Source organism: Bacillus rossius, chromosome 6 (genome assembly GCF_032445375.1).
Source record: "Bacillus rossius redtenbacheri isolate Brsri chromosome 6, Brsri_v3, whole genome shotgun sequence".
NCBI classification, from domain to species: Eukaryota; Metazoa; Arthropoda; class Insecta; order Phasmatodea; family Bacillidae; genus Bacillus; species Bacillus rossius.
This window is the reverse complement of record NC_086334.1, coordinates 45,461,514-45,477,845: the sequence shown is the minus strand read 5'-3', so window position 1 is coordinate 45,477,845 and position 16,332 is coordinate 45,461,514. Positions and strand designations below refer to the sequence as shown.

The 16,332-nt window shown below is 34.4% G+C and overlaps 1 protein-coding gene across 2 annotated transcripts in view; it reads right to left on the bottom strand.

Annotated features, from left to right (window-relative positions):
- The window catches only part of LOC134533123 (synaptic vesicle glycoprotein 2B-like), a 79,811-nt gene extending 63,769 nt beyond the window's left edge, over positions 1 to 16,042 (bottom strand). Inside the window, exons 1-2 of one of the 2 annotated variants that reach the window (XM_063370394.1) lie at positions 15,760 to 16,042; positions 4,306 to 4,368 (exon numbers count right to left, since the gene is read on the bottom strand). In XM_063370394.1, coding sequence (XP_063226464.1) covers positions 4,306 to 4,363 — 58 coding nt within the window. In that variant the 5' untranslated portion in view covers positions 4,364 to 4,368; positions 15,760 to 16,042. The remainder of the gene's footprint in view (positions 1 to 4,305; positions 4,369 to 15,759) is intronic. The other variant, XM_063370396.1, reaches the window with a different exon arrangement.
- Between the last annotated feature and the right edge of the window lie 290 nt (positions 16,043 to 16,332).

Here is a 16,332-nt window from a genome sequence, read left to right as displayed (position 1 = left end):
TTTTGTATCAGTTGTAAATTAATAATTGCCACTATTAAAGTTTCAACCCTCCTATATGGGCAGTCATTTCATAAATACATTATTTATGTCTGCATGTACCCTCTGAAATGTTAACACTTTTAACAACAAACTACCTAGTAGACCTACGACTATTATTTAATTCATCATATGCCCAGGCTACTAGACTACTTCAATTTACTGAACACTAGGTTTCACCTTGTACATTTTGTAAACAAAAGCCAACATGTATATAATACCACAAAAAAATAGGTACTAACATATATAACATACAGAATGTTGCGTACAAGCACCACCTGATTATTTAAAAAAATATTGAAGATTTTGGTTTAGGTACGCTGCCTACCCACAAAGGGTTTTGAGAATTTTCCTTTGTTATGGCAGAGCACAATAAAATAATATGTATTTACAGAATAGTTGCAGTTGCAGTGGTTCCCAAAAATTATTTAAATACAACTAAATACCCAATGCATTCACAGTAAAACTATTTGTAGCAGGCAGTGGCAGTCACTATTAACTTCATGTAATCCATTAAATTATACACCATACTTTAACAAAGTCAAATTTTGACTATTAAAAACAGAAAATTTTATGGAATAACCCATTGAAACCAAGATGGCATCTTCTAGTTTCTATCTCTCCCTATTAAAAATATGTTTTCTCTTTTTCAGAAATGGTTAAAGTAAAGCTAAAAGTGTGCCCATGACTGTGTGGTCGCAGTATGGCCCTATGTTTAATGTTTGTATATACCTCTCGGTACTATAACGTGTGTAGTAGTGTTGTTGTGGGCAGGGCAGAGTATTGGAATATAATATAACAGTATACACCCATCCGCCATGTCACCAGTACTGCAAGGTCAATAATGAACACTAATAACAACACACACATGCCTACATATTGTAACAAAACCTTTGGGGTGAGACAGGAATACTTAGCTACAATAAATCAAATAGTGGTGGTTTTTAAATCAATATTTATATGGCTTCAGAATATTCGGTTTCAGAAATAAACATTTACAAAAGCTCCCAGGGTAGCTTGCAAAAATATGAGACTGAAAAACAATAACAATTAATAACTGACAGCTATTACTGTCAACAGACTCGCTCAGTTAGTATGTAAACAAACACTAGAGTTCAGTTTTTCAATGAAACAGGCCAAGTTGTATGTGCCAGACAAGTGCAAATTAAAGCTGTAATTTATGTCGGGCACTCTCACCACAACAGTTATCATTTTCACAAACTATAGTCTCCACATTAAAATAAACACTCAGGGTTCTTAATTTGCATATTGCAATTTTGCCGGCTAGCAGTAACCCAGTGTTGGGCGCAAAATCTAGTCCCAAGACCACTGGTTCTGACTAAACTGATGTTTACAGTGCAGACGCAGATTTTTTTTTATTAATTGTCACTTCAACACAAATCGTTGCTAGGATAATTTAAATTATGACATTTAAATTATATGTAACCTCCGATGGCGTAACAAGGAATCGTTACCTAAGATGTGCCATCGTAGAAACAGCAGCCAGTATAGGGTACACAAGTAGGAGGGCGGTGAAGCGACTTACATACAGCGATTCTTACGTAGAACTCACGCACAAACTCGGTCCTATATTGTAGCACAGCCAATCCTGAAATGATACTCAGCTATATGATGAGTCATGCCCCTATGCCTATACTTAAGGCAGTTGCTATCTCAATTTTTCTAAAATAGCTAAGTCCAAATTGTTTCCAAACTCTTCTGCGGAGTGTCGCAGGTCACTACTGCGGAGGTACAAGGAACACTCCAATCAAATGAGAAATTGTGCATTGCTGGGATTGGTCCAACATTTGGCTCCTTGGTGCCAAACGTAATAATAGCAATATGCAACAATCAAAACAAAAGTTATATAGTGGTACAAGCATCCACAACACGCATCGTAATTACTAATGTATAACAAAAAAGTTAAATGAAAATGCACAGAATAATTTAGGCGAAAATCTTTCCCCCGGCTTTCTGTATACAGGTGTGTAACCCCACTTCCGGTCATTTCCACCTGGGTCCAAATAGTAATGTGCCTGTAGGATGCTCTCAAAACGTAAATACTGGAACAAAAGATCATTGTTCATGGCAGAATCAAACACGGGAAGCGAGAGTTCCTACTGTTTATGTTATAAAATTTATATTTATTACGTTTATACTCCGTGTGTGCTTCATATCAGCACATGACATTATGTAAAGTCTGCCACTTTCAGTAAGTAACTCATGACTCTGAGTTCACTGTACATAAAACATTTAAAAAGATAATGCTTTAGTACATCCAGAGACAAACAAACAAGTAGGTATTAGATAAAACTCCGAAAAACAGTTCACAGAACATTTTGTCAACAATATAAAGCCTACAGGATGTTGAGAGATTCAACATTACGTTCTCCTCATTGTTGTCATGGTACATAAACTGTTTATTCACTACCTTTTAAACCTGGGAAAATATGCAGCTATATTTTTTACTTCCATCTGCAGTATGGAACACTAGTCTGTAGTTAGCTGTACAAAAATGAACTGTATAACCTTAATATCGCAATCATTTTCTGTGAATCACCTCTAAATCATGCTTGGTAGTCCACCCCAGCATGTAAATAACACTTATGGTATTAGTATGAGCAATTTGCTGTGATATTAGACAATGGTATGACATGATGTACAGGTTTCTCCACAATTATTGAAATTGCTAACCATATGCATTCAAACTAAGCTGACTGTAACTGAAAGGCTTACCAGCAGTCAGAGATGCAGTCTAATAAAAGGCTTTGCTTCTTAGTGTTTCAGCATTTACCTTTCATTCTATTCAAACAAATAAATATTGTTAAGCATAAATATTGAATTAGAAGTAATTTTTTTTTATGATGCAATTATGTAAAAATAATAGCCAGTCTATTTTAGGTACTTCTGAGGCACCATCAGAATCTATTAAGTAAAAATAAATCACAAATGTACAATCCATCTTTCCACATATAATTTTTGCACTTAAAAGAGTTAATGTTTTATTTGGAATTCCTGCCGTTAATCACAACGTTCAGACAAGTCTTGAGTCCAAATGTCTTAGACGAAGCATCAGTTTGTTTGATAGGGTTTACGTCACAGGGTCACAGGGTTATTTGTTTATTTATTTATTATTAGATTGTAACATACTAACACATCTACCAACAGTATAATAACTTTAAGGGGAGCACAACACAATAGGTATATACAAAAGACAACATACATACAGGAACTACATACTTAACCTTGCACAGTAAATGAGTAACAATTTATGTTCCTTTGACATGCACATAATCATTAAGTTGTAAACATAAGGTTTATAATTATTGGTAGATGTAAATTTATATCTATTGTTTAGTGTCCTAAGCTGATGTCACTATAAATTCTGAAAGTTAAAACATCAAAAACATCAATCCTTCTGAAGTCACCAATTATTATGTAAATCGTAAAATATTTTTAAAATTTTAAAAGAACACCACAGAAGTAAAAAATTTTTCAAACCCTTGTAGAATATGCACTTAATGTTGTATTTTCATGGTTAATTTATGTTGATCTTTTTTGAGAAATATGCACAGGTTAAATTAAAGAATGAGACGAAGCGTGCATTAGGTATAATTTTGCTACACCAGATAAATTCTTCATTGTTTCAACAAAGATTTTAATTACCTCTTTATCAAACAAATAGCATTGTGACAGACATCACTACAGACAGCACTATGAATCACATATAAGATGGTACTTACTCCAAAGACAATGGTTGTAGACCAAAAAATAAAAATAAAAATGTTAATACTGTTCATGAAAGAAATTGCAAAGAACTTTTCCATTAGACAAATTGTGACCTTCATTTTCAATTAAAAACTCATCTGACACTGGAAAGACATAACAAAAAATTAATGAAGCCTTCATAAAGTAGGCATTATAAAAATGTATTTTGTTATTTCTGTTACATTATGCACACTCATGTCATGTAACTAAACAGTATTGAATTAATGAGAAACATCTAAGGCAAAACTGTGAAAAATGGTAAAGTCTTGCCATATTATTTTGAAGGTGCAAATAAAAATGTTCAGCAAAGTACCCCAGGATGTTAAACCCATAATTACAGCACTGAGGATATTATACTTCTAAAATAATATTATGAATAACCACGCAGGTTATAAATCACACTGTGACTTCCCAGTCACTAAACTATGACTAACACTACAATACCATAAAAAAAATTAAAAAGGAGGAGTAAAGAAAATAAATTTTATTAAGCCTACTTACCAGCAAGTGGCAAAGTTTCTTCTATACTTTTTGGTTCATCAGTAGTATTTTTCTTCATAGTTTCTGAAACATAAGCCTTGTTTTTCATCTTAACATAGGTTGAATGCAAGTTTATAAGCCAATACCTACTGTTTGGTCATAAAACATATCTGTACCAAGGAGATATAGAATAGTCCATTTTTACTGACATATAGTTGGCACCTTGTCCATGTTGTAAATGTTTCACTCTACTTATGGGTACAGAGAACACTGATAATTTAGGTCAATTTTCATATGCAACAACCTAAAACAATATTTAAAAAAATATTTTTTAATGACTTTTAATTATTATCTTAAACATATTAATTTAATCTATAATAAATGTTCAAGAATAATTTTTTTGAATATCCTAAATCAATTCCTATTATTCACAAAGAAACCTGAAAATAAATAAACCTAAGTTTAAACAAATCAAAAACTTTACACTCCTGAAGTTACAATTTTGTGCATGGTGTCCTACATTTCCAAGGTACAGATATGTACATGCTTTTAAAAATAGTTATCAATTTCATAGAAAAGTAAGTAAAACACTTTAAGAGGTGCTTTACTACCGTCATCTCCGCACATAATTTTAAAATTTATGTAATAATACCAGCTATAGTACTTGTGAACTTGCGCAGACCCCAATTTGTGGCGTGAACTACCATCGCGTGATAGCCGCCAGGGGAAGTGGAGGGGATGTTACGCGCTTTACTCGGCTGCGTGAGGATTGCCTCAGCGCGTCATGCCGGGACCTGGGTTACACGGTACAACAAGCGAGCCTATCCCATCAACCTCGGGAATTAAGTCGAACCTTATTCCAGGACGACCCTTGCGAGGATCAGCACGTGAAATTGTATACAATGTTGCGACGCATCTGAAAGAAGAGAAGTTGCTGTACGGTTTAAAATACAATGTTACTGAAGCTACAAGTGCTGCGACGGGTGTTTCTGAATGAACTGTAAAAAGGATTTTGGCTGAGGGGAAAGTAAAAAGTAAAATTGGTCTGAACTTTTCAACACCTACTGGCCAAAAAAAAGAACGCAAAAAACTGTTAGAAGTCGACGATTTTACGTGTGGTGCTGTGAGGATAAAAGTGCATGAATTTTACACTGTCAGGAAAACTGTCCCAACTTTAAATAAATTAAAGATGGCTTTGTGATATGATGGTGTTTTGGACTGCAGTAAAGAATTTTTGAGGAAACTGTTAAAGAGACTGGGATTCCGTTGGACGAAGTGTCAGTCAAGGAGAAGGATTTTGATTGAGAAGCCTGATATAGCAGCATGGAGGGGGCGTTTCCTACAAGAAATGCGCAAGTTTCGAAACGATGGTCGTTCAATCGTTTATGTAGATGAAACGTACACCCATGCTACCCACAGCGTTAGTTCTTGTTGGCAATCGGACAATGAGCTGGGCGTTACAGAGCCAATCGGGAAAGGCCAGCATTTAATAATTGTGAATGCAGGAGGAGAGGAGGGATTTGTACATATTCCGGTCAAAACAAACAACGGGAGATTTTCATAATGACATGAATTTCGAAAACTTTTCTAAATGGGTAACACATAAACTGCTTCCAAATTTGCCTGAAAACTCCGTCACTGTTCTCGACAATGCAAGTTATCACAATGTACAGACAAATAAGAAGCCGACTTCCGTTAACACAAAACAAGTGATTCAAGAGTGGCTAAAAATAAACAACGTAGCTTTCTCCTCTGACCTAACATAAGCGAACCTACTATTACTTGTGAAACATGTGCCAACTTCCAAAACTTTCAAAATTGACGAAATCATTACCACAAAGTAATCAGGCTTCCACCCTATCATCCTGACCTCAATCCAATTGAGATAGTGTGGGGATATATTAAAGGACAAGTGTGCAAAGAAATATCATCCTCACTCGAAGACAAGAAGACATTATGTGAACAGCTGTTTAGTAGCTACGTACTCTAAAGAGCAATGGAAAGAATGCTGCCGGCATGTGGAAAAAATCGAGAATGAATACTGGAACAGTAATAGGTTATTAGATACTGAAATAGATAAGATTATTGTTAATCTTGAAGAATCTACAGACGAAGATTCCTCTAGTAAAACAGAAAATGCCAGCTTCACATCAGACTCAGATTAGGTAAATAACATAATAACTATCAAACTATTAAAATATTACGTTGGCATCTTAAAATTATGTATCTATAATCAACACGCGTTTTTGCGTTGAACATTAGTGATGGAAAAAGTAGTGACAAAACACAAATATTCTGTATTTTACCTTTAAGAAAATGCTATTTTTACAGAACCCTTAACCAAATGATAATTTGATAACCAAGCCTTCAAAGAAAGAGTAATTTTAACACATGCAGAATTTTTGTTTATGATAATATAGTTTTTTCACAGAGAGGTTTTTTATGACTGCAAACAAATAGCGTGACTGTTCGCATGCTGATGTTCTGTTAACTTGATTTACTTTTTGTAAATATGCAGGCGCGTAGGAACCGGGGGGGCGACCCAGGCGACTGCCCGGCCATAACATTTCATGGCCGGGCAAAGTGATGGTTTTGCCTGGCCATTGAATCAGATGAACAAGAGGCATTGTCTTCATTGCAATGCTAATTGGTTTTGTGGGATTTTCTGGTCTGTGCGTTACTTTATTCTTTGCCGAAGATTTCAATTTAGACAGTCTCCTTACACAGTTGCAGCTATTGAAGAATCTTCGTGGAAATGTCCCCGACACTTGTGCAGCATTCGCTGAAAAGTTGGGTAAAGAGAGTGATACGACCCGTGCTTTGCTCTATCAAGTAACTCGACTCATGACACTCATCATGACTGTGCCTGCTTCAGCCGCATCTGCAGAGCGTTCATTTAGTGCACTTCGTCGTTTGAAGACATACTTGCGATCTTCAATGTCCCAAAGACGTCTCACTCATTTGACTTTTCTTCATATCCATAGTGATAAAACTGCATCAATAGACATCAAGTCGGTTATGAAAGAATTTGTCTGCCGCAAGGACGAGAGAAAGAGCGTTTTTGGTAAAGTTTAATTTTTCTGTTGCTACTCATCAAAACAAGAAGTCTGGGTGCTGTAATAATTCTTTCCTTTACATCAAAACTTGTGATGCCATTTCTAGTAGCTGTGTAGTTGTCAATGAAAATATTCGGATTGTTCGTAAAAATAATTCTGAGAATTTTGAGAACGTTTTTATGTATTGTAAATTAAATTATGAGGAACATAAAAATGCTATGATAGTAATATGTCGAACGGCTCACTATTCCGAGTTTTGTTATATTGTGATTTGACTTTATCAATTTGAATGTGTTATTTTGTCATATAACTTATCATAAGATATTTAGATTTTCAGATTTATTAATGGTAAAGCAGTTTTTCTGTCACTTTCGAATTAAGATTCAGTGGACACTAGGTGCACCATATGCTTGTGTCAATACATTCTGAATATTGGCATCATCTAAGAATATTTAATTAAAGGTGTGTAACATTAAGAGTTCTCCTGTCCTGATATTCAAATGAATTTACTTAAGAGTGGGCAATGAGTGGGATAATGACGTCTTTGTTAAATTGTTTACTCAAGGCTCAGCCTCACTTAAATATTTTATTATAGCTTGTTTTGATTATTGCAGTTGTTTGTTAGCACATATTAAGAAAATGTAACTATAGCTATAGATAGTTGGCAAAATATATTATCTCACACTACAAATATTAATCTTCAACCACCGTCATGTAATTATGATGAAATTAGTCAAACATATTTTTAATTATAAATACATCTTTGCCTTTTCTACAGCTCTAGATAACTTGATGATATCTGGGGACTAAATTTGAAGGTGCTTGTGATTTGTGTACTCTGTGCAGTGGTAAGATTCAACAAATTGCCTTTAAAATGAATTCTACGAGGCAAAAACTGAAAAGTGTACACTGTTTTGTGATGCCGAGCCTTAAGTAAATTTGTTATAAAAAAAGTTATAATTTCTGCTAGTATTTAGTACATTCTATTTTTATGTACGAAAGATGCTTAAATAGCACCATTTTGCTCCTTAGACAATTTTTTCTACCGGGGGAGAGCCCCCGGACACCCCCCTTGTTAAATCCACCACTTATAATGATACTCTCCTTTGCCCCCCCATTAAATATTTGCTTCCTACGCGCCTGTAAATATGTATGTGTTTGAATGATTTGGACATGGGTTAACGATGTAGTGTATTTTCCAGTTGTGATTACATGATGCAGTTCATGTGTTATAACTCTTGTGTCGCGTTCGTGTAAGACGGGCTGACACTCCATCGCCTTAATTTGGAGGGGTCGCCACGCCTTCCCCTCCAGACACTGTCATTGCTCTAAGGGGAGGTAAAGGGGAAGGCAGGCCATGCGCACAGTGATAACAAAGACGGTTCAGATTTAACTTTTCCCCCTATAACTATTACTACATGTATTGTTTTATAAACTTAACATGAACATAACATTACAGTACATTTTTTCTGGTTTACTAAAACACCTGATTTTGACTAAGTATTTTTTCTCCCAAAATGAATGGCTCCGTTACTTATTTTTAATAATAACAAGTTCATGTAGTCTGCTGATAGGTAAACATACCTGTAAATAAAATGTTATATGATATTTGTATAATAGAATAATGTTAGTGTAATTTCTTAAGAATTTCATGTTTAATTTTTAGATTTGATTCATGGATTTAACCTAAAATGATGTAAAATGTACATTTAACTAAAACATTATATCTTAGAAATTTGACCTTCTAGGCCATAAGTTAATGCCATATTTTAATTAAAGGCACCAAATTCATACGAAATCAGCTCCTAATAACCCCGCACCATAACTATTGTTTGCTTGTGTTATTTTACAGTATTTTTAATGTAACTATACTAACCTAACCAACCGTACACCGTGTTTTAAAGTGTTTTAATGGAACTAACCTAATCTAAATGATCATTCTAACAATGTCACAAATTTGTAATATTAATACCGAACATGCACGAAAGCAGCCTCGGAATGATCTGTTGTGAATGTTAGGTTTTCAGATCCTGTGATTCTTCATTTTTAGGAATATTATTATACATACATACATACAAACAAACAACTATAGTACCAAGTCATTGATGGAACCAACTAGTCATTCAACACTTCGGAAGATTCTTTTTCGTGAACTTCTTGAATACACTGGGGTGACATAGGTTTTTTTTCTTTTCCCTGCATAATTTATATTAAATAATTTTTTTAAAGAGTAAATAACTAATTTTAATTAAATTCTATACACCTGGACAACATATTGCAGTAGTTTAAATTTTAAAAATAATACAATTTTTCTCAAAAAAAAAATTAATTATAGGTTATCAACTTCACCCCAGCTGTTGGGGTCACTTTGATACCCCTTTCAAAAATGCACAGAATTAATGGTAATGACAGTATATGTGTCAATCTCACCTCATAGTTAATTCTGTCAAGCATTTTTCATACTAAAAGAGGTCCAGTGTTTTAGTTCTTGGGGTAACTTTGATACCTTGGAAGAACTGGTTCTAGACACACATGTTTTTTAAAAAATTGTATTGCAAATGTTATATACATATACCGTCAGTTGGGGTAACATTGGCCCTTTGAGGGTAACTTTGGCCCAAGACAAAAAAAAATGTTAAACCATGTTACAACTCTTCAAAATATTTATTAGTTGTGATGATACATATGTTACATATGTATCATCACATCTAATAAATATTTGGAAGAGTTGTAACATGGTTTAACATTTTTTTTTGTCTTGGGCCAAAGTTACCCTCAAAGGGCCAATGTTACCCCAGCTGACGGTACTTTTAGGTACATAGTTTCAGTTCCAATGAATGAACGCTAACAACCCCATTGTCATTTTTTATGGCTTAATAACAGACAAAAACAAGACCCTTGTTGCCTTAGTGTTCAAATAACCTAATTGCATACAAACATTACATTGGCCTAATGATAGTAGACGTAGTGGCATTTAAATAAGTAAAAAATTAGGTACCTAAACAGACATTTTACATTTCAGCTAAACACTAAACAAAAATCATGGCATGTTTGACAACAAAACAAAATGTGAAAGTGTCAATATTTCCACTGTATGATAAGTTTAGTTTTCATAAACATCTACTTTGCTCTGAAAAATATACTTGACTCTATTTCCACTATGATCAATTTCAGGGTCTGGTAAAACTGCCAATATATCATTGAAATGAACAACAAATATATCATTTTCTACAGATTTAAATCTGATTTTGTCTTTATCAATTGATTTTAGACCCATTACACTGTATTCATTTTCCATGCATTCTTGTATTACTGCAACATATCGAAAAGTAACACTTTTTCTTTTCCCAGATATTACTTTCACTAGCACAAACTTCCCAACTGTCAATGCTTCAAGGGTGGGTGACGAATAACACAGACTTTCTTCTGGCTCATCAACATCACTGGCATCTGTACTGCATATATCTACCACCATGTCTTCGTTGTCACTCTCACTGGTAATTTCACTAGGACCGGATATACTTTTTCCTGGCACAACGTTAACTTTCTTTCTTCTGCGGCATATAACTTTGTCTGCGTGTCCATACTTGTGTTCTCTTAGAAATTCTGTTAGTGAATCATTTATTACAACATTAACTTCTGCAGGATCTTCACTGTTTCCTGGGAGTCTGTTTAAAACTTTGTATGCATTGACTAGTACTATACCAGTAGTTTCAAATCCAGAGATGAGATTTCTTCGCACTGCACCTCCTCCATTTTGGAAGTCCTTCACCATGTCCATTTTCTCAAGAGTTGATGTTAAAAGAGAAGGGAAAACTGATCATGGGACAGCTTGCTGCCTTGGGTTTCTCATTTTCCAACTTGTTAAGTTAGATCTCCATGCAGTCTTCATGGGTCGGAAAAATGAGACATCCAGGGGTTGAAAAATATGTGTTGAGTTTGGCGGAAGACACACAAATGCCACATTCTCTTCAGCACATGTTGACAGAACTTCATCAGAAAAGTGAAAAGCCAAATTGTCCCCGATCAATACTTTTCAGCCTTCGAGTCTTCTAGCATGTGGGAGAAAGACTGAATGAAACCAGTCACTAAAGCACTGAGCTTCCATCCAGCCATGATTTGTTCTGTTGTAACAGGTTCCTCTTCTGCAACAAGGTTCACAGCAGCAAGGACTGCCTTTTGGTCCCCCTTGAGTCCACGTATCCCACAGATGCTCACTGTGATACACAACGTATGGTGGCAGAAGTGTTCCAGATGCTGAACCATAAATCATTATGGTAGTTGATGATTTGCTATGGTTCATGATTTTTTCAGGATACTTTACACCTCTGCGGTAAAGTAATAATTTCTTGCCAGGATCATGTCAAATTACTTTCATCATAATTGATATGTGTGTAGAAGGTACATTTTCAACAGTGTTTGTCAAATTTTCAAAGTAATCTTTCACAGCTTCTCTAGAAAGATATCCTCTTGCCTGAGAAATGTTTGGTGAAATCCTTTGTGAAAGTTGGTTCCTGTGGCGTTTCACGAAACCTCGTATCCAATCGAGACCTGGTACATTGTTCTTAAATTTGGTTACGGTGATTCCTTTTTTATCCAAATAGCTTTTAGTGAACATCTGGACATCCACTGTTGATAAGGGAAAACCCCAGTCTACACATTTCTGCACAGCCCCCACAATACACATTTCGGTAAATATGTACAGTCGCGGTAGATGCCAAAAAAAATGCTAAAAATCAGAAAATACTTTTATTCTGTGCCCTTTCACTTCCTCTTTTCAAATCAACCGGCGGAGGTAAGAAATTCCAAGTACTTTACGAGATATCGAATTTTTAAATTTCATCATATGTAGAGTCGTGGTAGATGCCAAAAAAAAATGCTAAAAATCTGAAAATACTTTTATTCTGTGCTCTTTCACTTCCTCTTTTCAAATCAACCGGCGGAGGTAAGAAATTCCAAATACTTTAGGATATATCGAATTTTTTAATTTTCATTACAATACATGCGTAGTATGCGACAATCACCATTGTTTCTTGTCATAGATAATAAGGTTTCTTGTTTACGAGTATCATATTTCTTATTGGACAATTTTGTCACGTGACTGTTCCGTGATTGGCCAGTATTCAAATGAACCAATAGGTGATTATTTATTCCGTGATTGGTCAGTATTCAAATGAACCAATACTTGATTATTTATTCATTTATTGTTCAATACAATGTTTAATTAATCGGTCAACTTCTGCCGTGAACGACTACATCATTTCCTTATAGTGGCAAAGGAAATGTACCCGCCTCCAACTTAGGTGAGTTTTTAACGTTTCTAATTTTAAAGTATTATTTTTTTTATTTGGATATTGTTGCGCAAGTAATAAGTAAAAAAAAATTACGTGAGTTGTTAATGTTCATCATTTGTCCGGGTTTTGTTAGGTTAGGTCAGGTCAGTTACATTATAAATAATTTAAAACTAAAGAACCATTAAATTAAATTCACATTATTTTTAATGTCCGCTTAGTTTGAAATATATAATGTAACTGACCTGACCTAATCGACCATTTTATTTATCACGCATTCACTAACACACGTCAAAATAAAAAATGGCGACGTTCGAAGGGTTAAACGGGCGTTGTATTGCTAAATTAAAAAATTTGATATCTCATAAAGTATTTGGAATTTCTTATCTCCGCCGGTTGATTTGAAAAGAGGAAGTGAAATAGCATAGAATAAAAGTATTTTCGGATTGTTAGCATTTTTTTCCGCATGAATACGCAGGTATTGTGATGAAAATTAAAAAATTCGATATCTCCGAAAGTAGTTGGAATTTCTTATCTCCGCCGGTTGATTTGAAAAGAGGAAGTGAAAGAGCACAGAATAAAAGTGTTTTCGGATTTTTAGCATTTTTTTTGGCATCTACCGCGACTGTACATATTTACCCACATTTCTTCCACTTCTGAAAGTACAGTTTGTCCTCCCGGCTTGTGAATATGTTTACCATGGAACCTGTTGTACAGTGTGCCATATGGTATCTTATACTGTTGGGCTGCTTTCTTAATAGACAAGTGTCCATTTGCTATGTTTTGTACAGCTTATTCTACATTTTCATCACTGTGACTGCACCTATAAAATATTTATTATGTATAGGTACCTACTATATCAAAGTCACCCCAAAAATGCTATCAAAGCCACCCCATTGAAGTCAAATACTTATGACATTAATAAAATTATTTTAAAATAAATGGCTATTATAGCATCTAGCTAAGAAAGCTCTAAATATTTATAACCAACTGATAAATATATTTAAAATTTAAATCAGTTACCAAAGAACATAGAAGTTTGAAGGTCAAATCATTCTTCACTGCATAAGTAATGCCTCATACATTACTTTTAATTAGCTAACAGACACACACTTTGTTCAATAGCAACAGCCATATTGCAAATCTTACAGAATCAGAAGTACCAACACCACCTTCCAAAATTTCTCAGTTGCTTTAGAAAATTCACTATACATGTTACAAACTTTTTGCATACAATTATCAAAGTCAACCCTTGAGTTCAAAATCACCCCAATTGACGGTATATCTTGGAACAGCCACTTTTTAAACCCCAGCAATAATCTGCCATCATGTGCGTATCCCAACTTCCTTGATAGCGGTTCTCCATAATTTTAATATCTTAATGAAATCTTTCACCTCGCTCCTTACTGCTGACTCCTAAATTTTCAGGGAAATAGTTCAGTGGCTGTGTAAATAGTGCACCATAATACTCATGTTGCACCCAAGGGATTTGAAATTTTCAAGCATATCGTTTACCACTTCAACATGGTTTTCTGCTTTTCGTTGGTCCAGAAAATTTCCAACAACTGCAAATAAAGACCAGGATTTTTGCTCAGCCTCATTCATCTAATTTACGAAGGCTTGGTCCTTAATGAATTTTCTTATTTCTGGGTCGTTACATATTCCTACTTCAATTTTTTCCTTGCTCAAGTGAAGCATTTTCCCCCCACAAATGCAAAGCACGATCCGTCCTTATCAAGAGCCTTTACAAACTACTTCATAAGGCCCAGCTTGATATGCAGTGGATGAAAGATAATTTTCTCTCGTTCACTAAGGGTTTGTTAATAACTTTTTTCCTCCAATAACCATGTCTTCTCTTTTAGGCCACTCTTATCCAACCCAGTGGTGTGTTTTGTCTCTGCTATTCCAGAGGCACAAGAAACAAGGCTATTTGGTGTGTCCAAGGAAAAATTTACCATTTTTTAGTCCACACAAATAACCCATTTACTTATGTTCACAATACCTTATCTTCTCTAAGACCAAACCTATGGTGCTATATGTTTCTTTCATTGTCATTGAGTGAGCAATTGGTACTGAACCATATTTGTTTCCATTATGTAGAACACATTTCAAGCTTCGCTCATCTCAAAACGTCGAGCTGACAGAAAAAAAATAATTTCATATTCAGATTCAGCAGCCCAAATATAGCTTAAATCAGTTCTAAAATTCTAGGGACCAAAAAAAAAAATTTGTATTGTTGAACTCTGTAATTTTAATTATTGCTAAGGAATTAACATGTAGCATAGCAACCAATTCACACAAATCCATTCTGAGGCCCAAATAGTTCCAAAGTGCAACAAAGTTTGCCTCGCACTAGCAACTTCAGTAGCACATATTGCAGGATAAAAAAAGTGCATGGAATATCTGAATGTCATTTTTCATAGACTTAAGGGATGGAGAAATTAGACAATAGACAAACTACATTGAAAACACTTTAGGACAGTGTGGAAGGTTGATTAGGTTAGTGTAACTAAATTAAAAATACATATACTATGAAAATGGTTGGTTAGGTCAGGATAATTGGCAATTCCTAAGCAACCATATTTGCCAATATCTTTAATGTAACTATACTAAAATATAACTAACCATCCACAGTGTTTTAATGAGGTTAACCTAACTTAATCGACCAATCTGCATATTTGAATTCAATTCTCCAAAACATACACACAGACCCACACAGGGAAGCAAAAAAAATGGCAGGGGCAGTCAATGCACTGCACAGGTATTGTAATATAACCTATAGACGGTGACTTCTCACAAACCAGTCTGAATTTAGAAATACTGTTTTCAGGGTAAATAGAGAAACGTCTTTTCCGAATTTTATTATTTTATTTATAAAAAACTGTGATGCCATAATTTTACCAATTTGTTTTGAATACAAGAATATCTAGTATCTAAACATTACTTTGGGTTTATTTTTATTAGGCTATATAAGCAAATCAGAACCATGTTATGTTCTTAGATTTCTAAATTTTTTCAGTTACATTAATTTTCAAAACCATGAAACCAATCACATTGGTTGCCATGCCCATTTGTTATACATCCGTGCACTAAGGAAAAGGAAATGAAGGTTAGTGAAACGAAATTACCTTATGGTTCTGTGATCAGTTTCAGATTTTAAGTTTCCTTATCACAGTTAAAAGGGTCTTAACATGATTTGCCATCACAGGTTAGGTTGGTTAAGCGCGTTGGTTAAGCGACACATGAATAATGCTAGTTATTGACTGCAAGGTACCATAATAATGGTACGCATTTGGAAATGAATCTGGGATTTATAACGATAGTGTCTAACCCTTAAGAAAATGTTGATGGTAAATGCCAAAAACTACATTATTTCATCTGATACACCTTTCTAAAGAGCCACTACACTATATATATATATATATATATATATATATATATATATATATATATATATATATATATAATAAAAAGTAAAAACAGAATTGAAGAGATTAGTAACATTTTTATATATTAAAATTTCGGAAAGTGTGTATGTATATATATATATATATATATATATATATATATATATGCAAGGTCATCTATTGACCTTGATATGTATGTACCAACGAGCATTACTCCTGTATGTACGGAACATACCTGGCGAATTCAAACATGGTAACAATACACACGCCTTCCGAAATTTTAATGTACAAATA